This window comes from Macrobrachium nipponense, chromosome 34 (genome assembly GCF_015104395.2).
Source record: "Macrobrachium nipponense isolate FS-2020 chromosome 34, ASM1510439v2, whole genome shotgun sequence".
NCBI lineage: Eukaryota > Metazoa > Arthropoda > Malacostraca > Decapoda > Palaemonidae > Macrobrachium > Macrobrachium nipponense.
The window spans coordinates 51,493,170-51,495,748 of NC_061095.1; the positions used below are offsets into that span (position 1 = coordinate 51,493,170).

At 43.5% G+C, this 2,579-nt stretch overlaps 1 protein-coding gene across 1 annotated transcript in view; it reads left to right on the plus strand.

Moving 5' to 3' along the window:
* LOC135208095 (uncharacterized) overlaps window positions 1-812 on the plus strand; it is a 34,633-nt gene extending 33,821 nt beyond the window's left edge. The window contains exon 3 of the mRNA XM_064240243.1: window positions 147-812. Within this exon, the coding sequence (XP_064096313.1) occupies window positions 147-812 (666 nt within the window). The remainder of the gene's footprint in view (window positions 1-146) is intronic.
* The last annotated feature ends 1,767 nt before the right edge of the window (window positions 813-2,579 follow it).

Below are 2,579 nucleotides of genomic sequence, written 5' to 3' on the forward strand. Positions count from 1 at the left end.
TAATAAGCAGTTTAATCTAACTTAATAGTATATATAGATAGAGTCAGCAGCGCCATTCTTTCCAGTGAACAGAAAACCAAAGCCACCTTTTATTGTCTTTTCTGTCTGAGGACAGAAATGGAATCTGAAATTCATCTCTTCAAAAGGGTGAATTTCCATTCACACCACACCCAACACCCACAACACACCCACACTCTCACCCCACCCACTCACTCCACCCCCTTCCTACTCCACACAACACATACCACCCAACACCCTATACACCACCCAAACCTACACCCCCCATACCCATACAACATCCCGCCTCACACTCCACACCTAACACCCACCGCACCCTGAGCACCACCCCACCACAAAACACCAACAACACCCCACCTCACACTACCACACCTCCACCCCACACTCAATGCCCCACTCCCCCACACTACACAACCCACATAACTACACACCCCACACTCCATATTCCACTACCTCGCTCTATCCCAAACAGCAAACCCCCACACCTAACACTACCTCACCCCACCCCACACCCCACACAACCTCACACACTCCCACACCACCACACAATGCTTCACCTCAAACCCCTACCCCACACCCCCACCGCCACAATACTCCACCACACATTCCCACCTGACACTCCCACAACCCTTCACAACACCCCACACACCATCCCCAATCCACCCTTCACCCCTACACACCAACCGTCACCCCACACTCTCACCCGACCCCACACCCAATCCCAATCCCACCATACACCTCATCCACCCATCCCACACTTGCCACTCCCCACCCATGACTGCCAAAGGAGTTAGCGTCATGTTTCTATGAAGTGCATTCAAAATGATGTCCTGTAGAGATTCTGGTTCCATTCCCGTCCTCTGGCGCTGCGGGGAGACACGAGTGAGTTTCTCGATATGTTCCTTCCTCGATAGGAAGAAGAAGACGAAGAGAAGAAGAAATGAAGGAAGTAAAATCATGATGAATAATAATCAGACACGAAGATTCCATGGTCTTCCAAACACTACTCTATTCTCTTCCCTTTTCTGATATATCGAGATATGGGTTCTCATAAGTTATAAAGAACGGAAATATATATTATGAGAGATATATAGAAAAGAACCCCACATAATGTGAACTGGCCAATACAGTATCTCCTCTCTCTCTCTCTTCTCGAATTCGACCTATTCTCTACTGCAATTTGATTGTGTTTGTTCTGGCCATATTGCAGAAGATTTCTCTCAATAAGAAAACTTTTGCATTATTCCCTATAAGATCGGACCAGTTCCCCACCGAATACTCAGCAGTTGAGAACCGCTCCGTCTCCAGAGATATCGATTCTCTTCTTCTTCGTTAAACCCCCAAGATCTTTCCTGAGTACAACAGCCCACTGAGTCTGATCTCTGCTCTGCACTATCCGCTGATCGAGCGTCAATGGGGATTTGCACCACTTCAGTGCGCAGAAGCGAAGAATTAAAATAACTGTGGAGACGATGGAACGAGAGAGGTTCTTAGCCTTTTTCGCGCTGAGATTTTGGTTATGTATAGTGAGTGGTTTTAGGATGGTTGATAAGGCTATCTCTCTTCATAAGCTTCGAACATCTCTCGGGATACTTATAACACTTCTGTCTGTCTGTGTGTGAGTGGTGTCTTGCATCCCAAATCCTCTGGAGGGAGGAAAACGCGGAGAGGAGATTATTGCTGAGGCTGCAACAGGAGAACAAAATCTTTGTTGCCACTCTCAATTTTTCTTTCTGTTCGCGTTGATTAAATGTGGTAGACTAGAACGAGACAGCTGTGAGTCTCTCATACCTAAAACGTTTTGTGTGCGTGTGTGTATGTATGTAGTTACGTGTGTGCATAATCCAAGATGAACTTGTTACGTGTTGCCGCCATTGTTTTATTGTGCATGGTGTGTTCCTTTGTGACGCACATTTTGTTTGCTGAATTATTGTCATTTATGTATTTTCAAAAAACCTTCTTTACTCATAACATTAACAAAATTACTTAAAACACTTTTTTTCTCCTTTTTGGATCATCACTTCCTCATCTCCTTACGATGGAATGAAGGCGGAGGGCTCTCAGCCCAGTTTCACAAACCAAATCCATCCATCAGGTAAACTCTTTAAAGTAAAGCCAATTTTGAATAAATTTTCATTTTCAGTTTTACGCCGAATCTTCAGCTGGATGTATTTAACTCCATAAAAGCTGTAATTAATTTCCATTGTAATTTCCACGTTATGTTTCCCGAGTAATTACCGTATGATGCAACATTGTACATTAAAGCTATTTAATTTATCTTTTTCTTGTGTAAGTAATGAATGGAATCCCTTAATGGCCACGACACGTGATTGTTTAGTATGACTCTGGAATTCCAGAGTTGAATATTTCAATGTGTTTTGCGTTTTTCCCTTCAATGAATAAATTTGTGTAGTCAAATGCTCTTTTAAGCTTTCAGTAGGATTTCATGGATCAATCTGGTCTAGGGCACGATTGTTTGCTTACACACACACACAAATATATATTTGTGTGTGTATCTTATTTCCCTTAATTACCGCCGGAAAGGGACGATCAATTTTGCA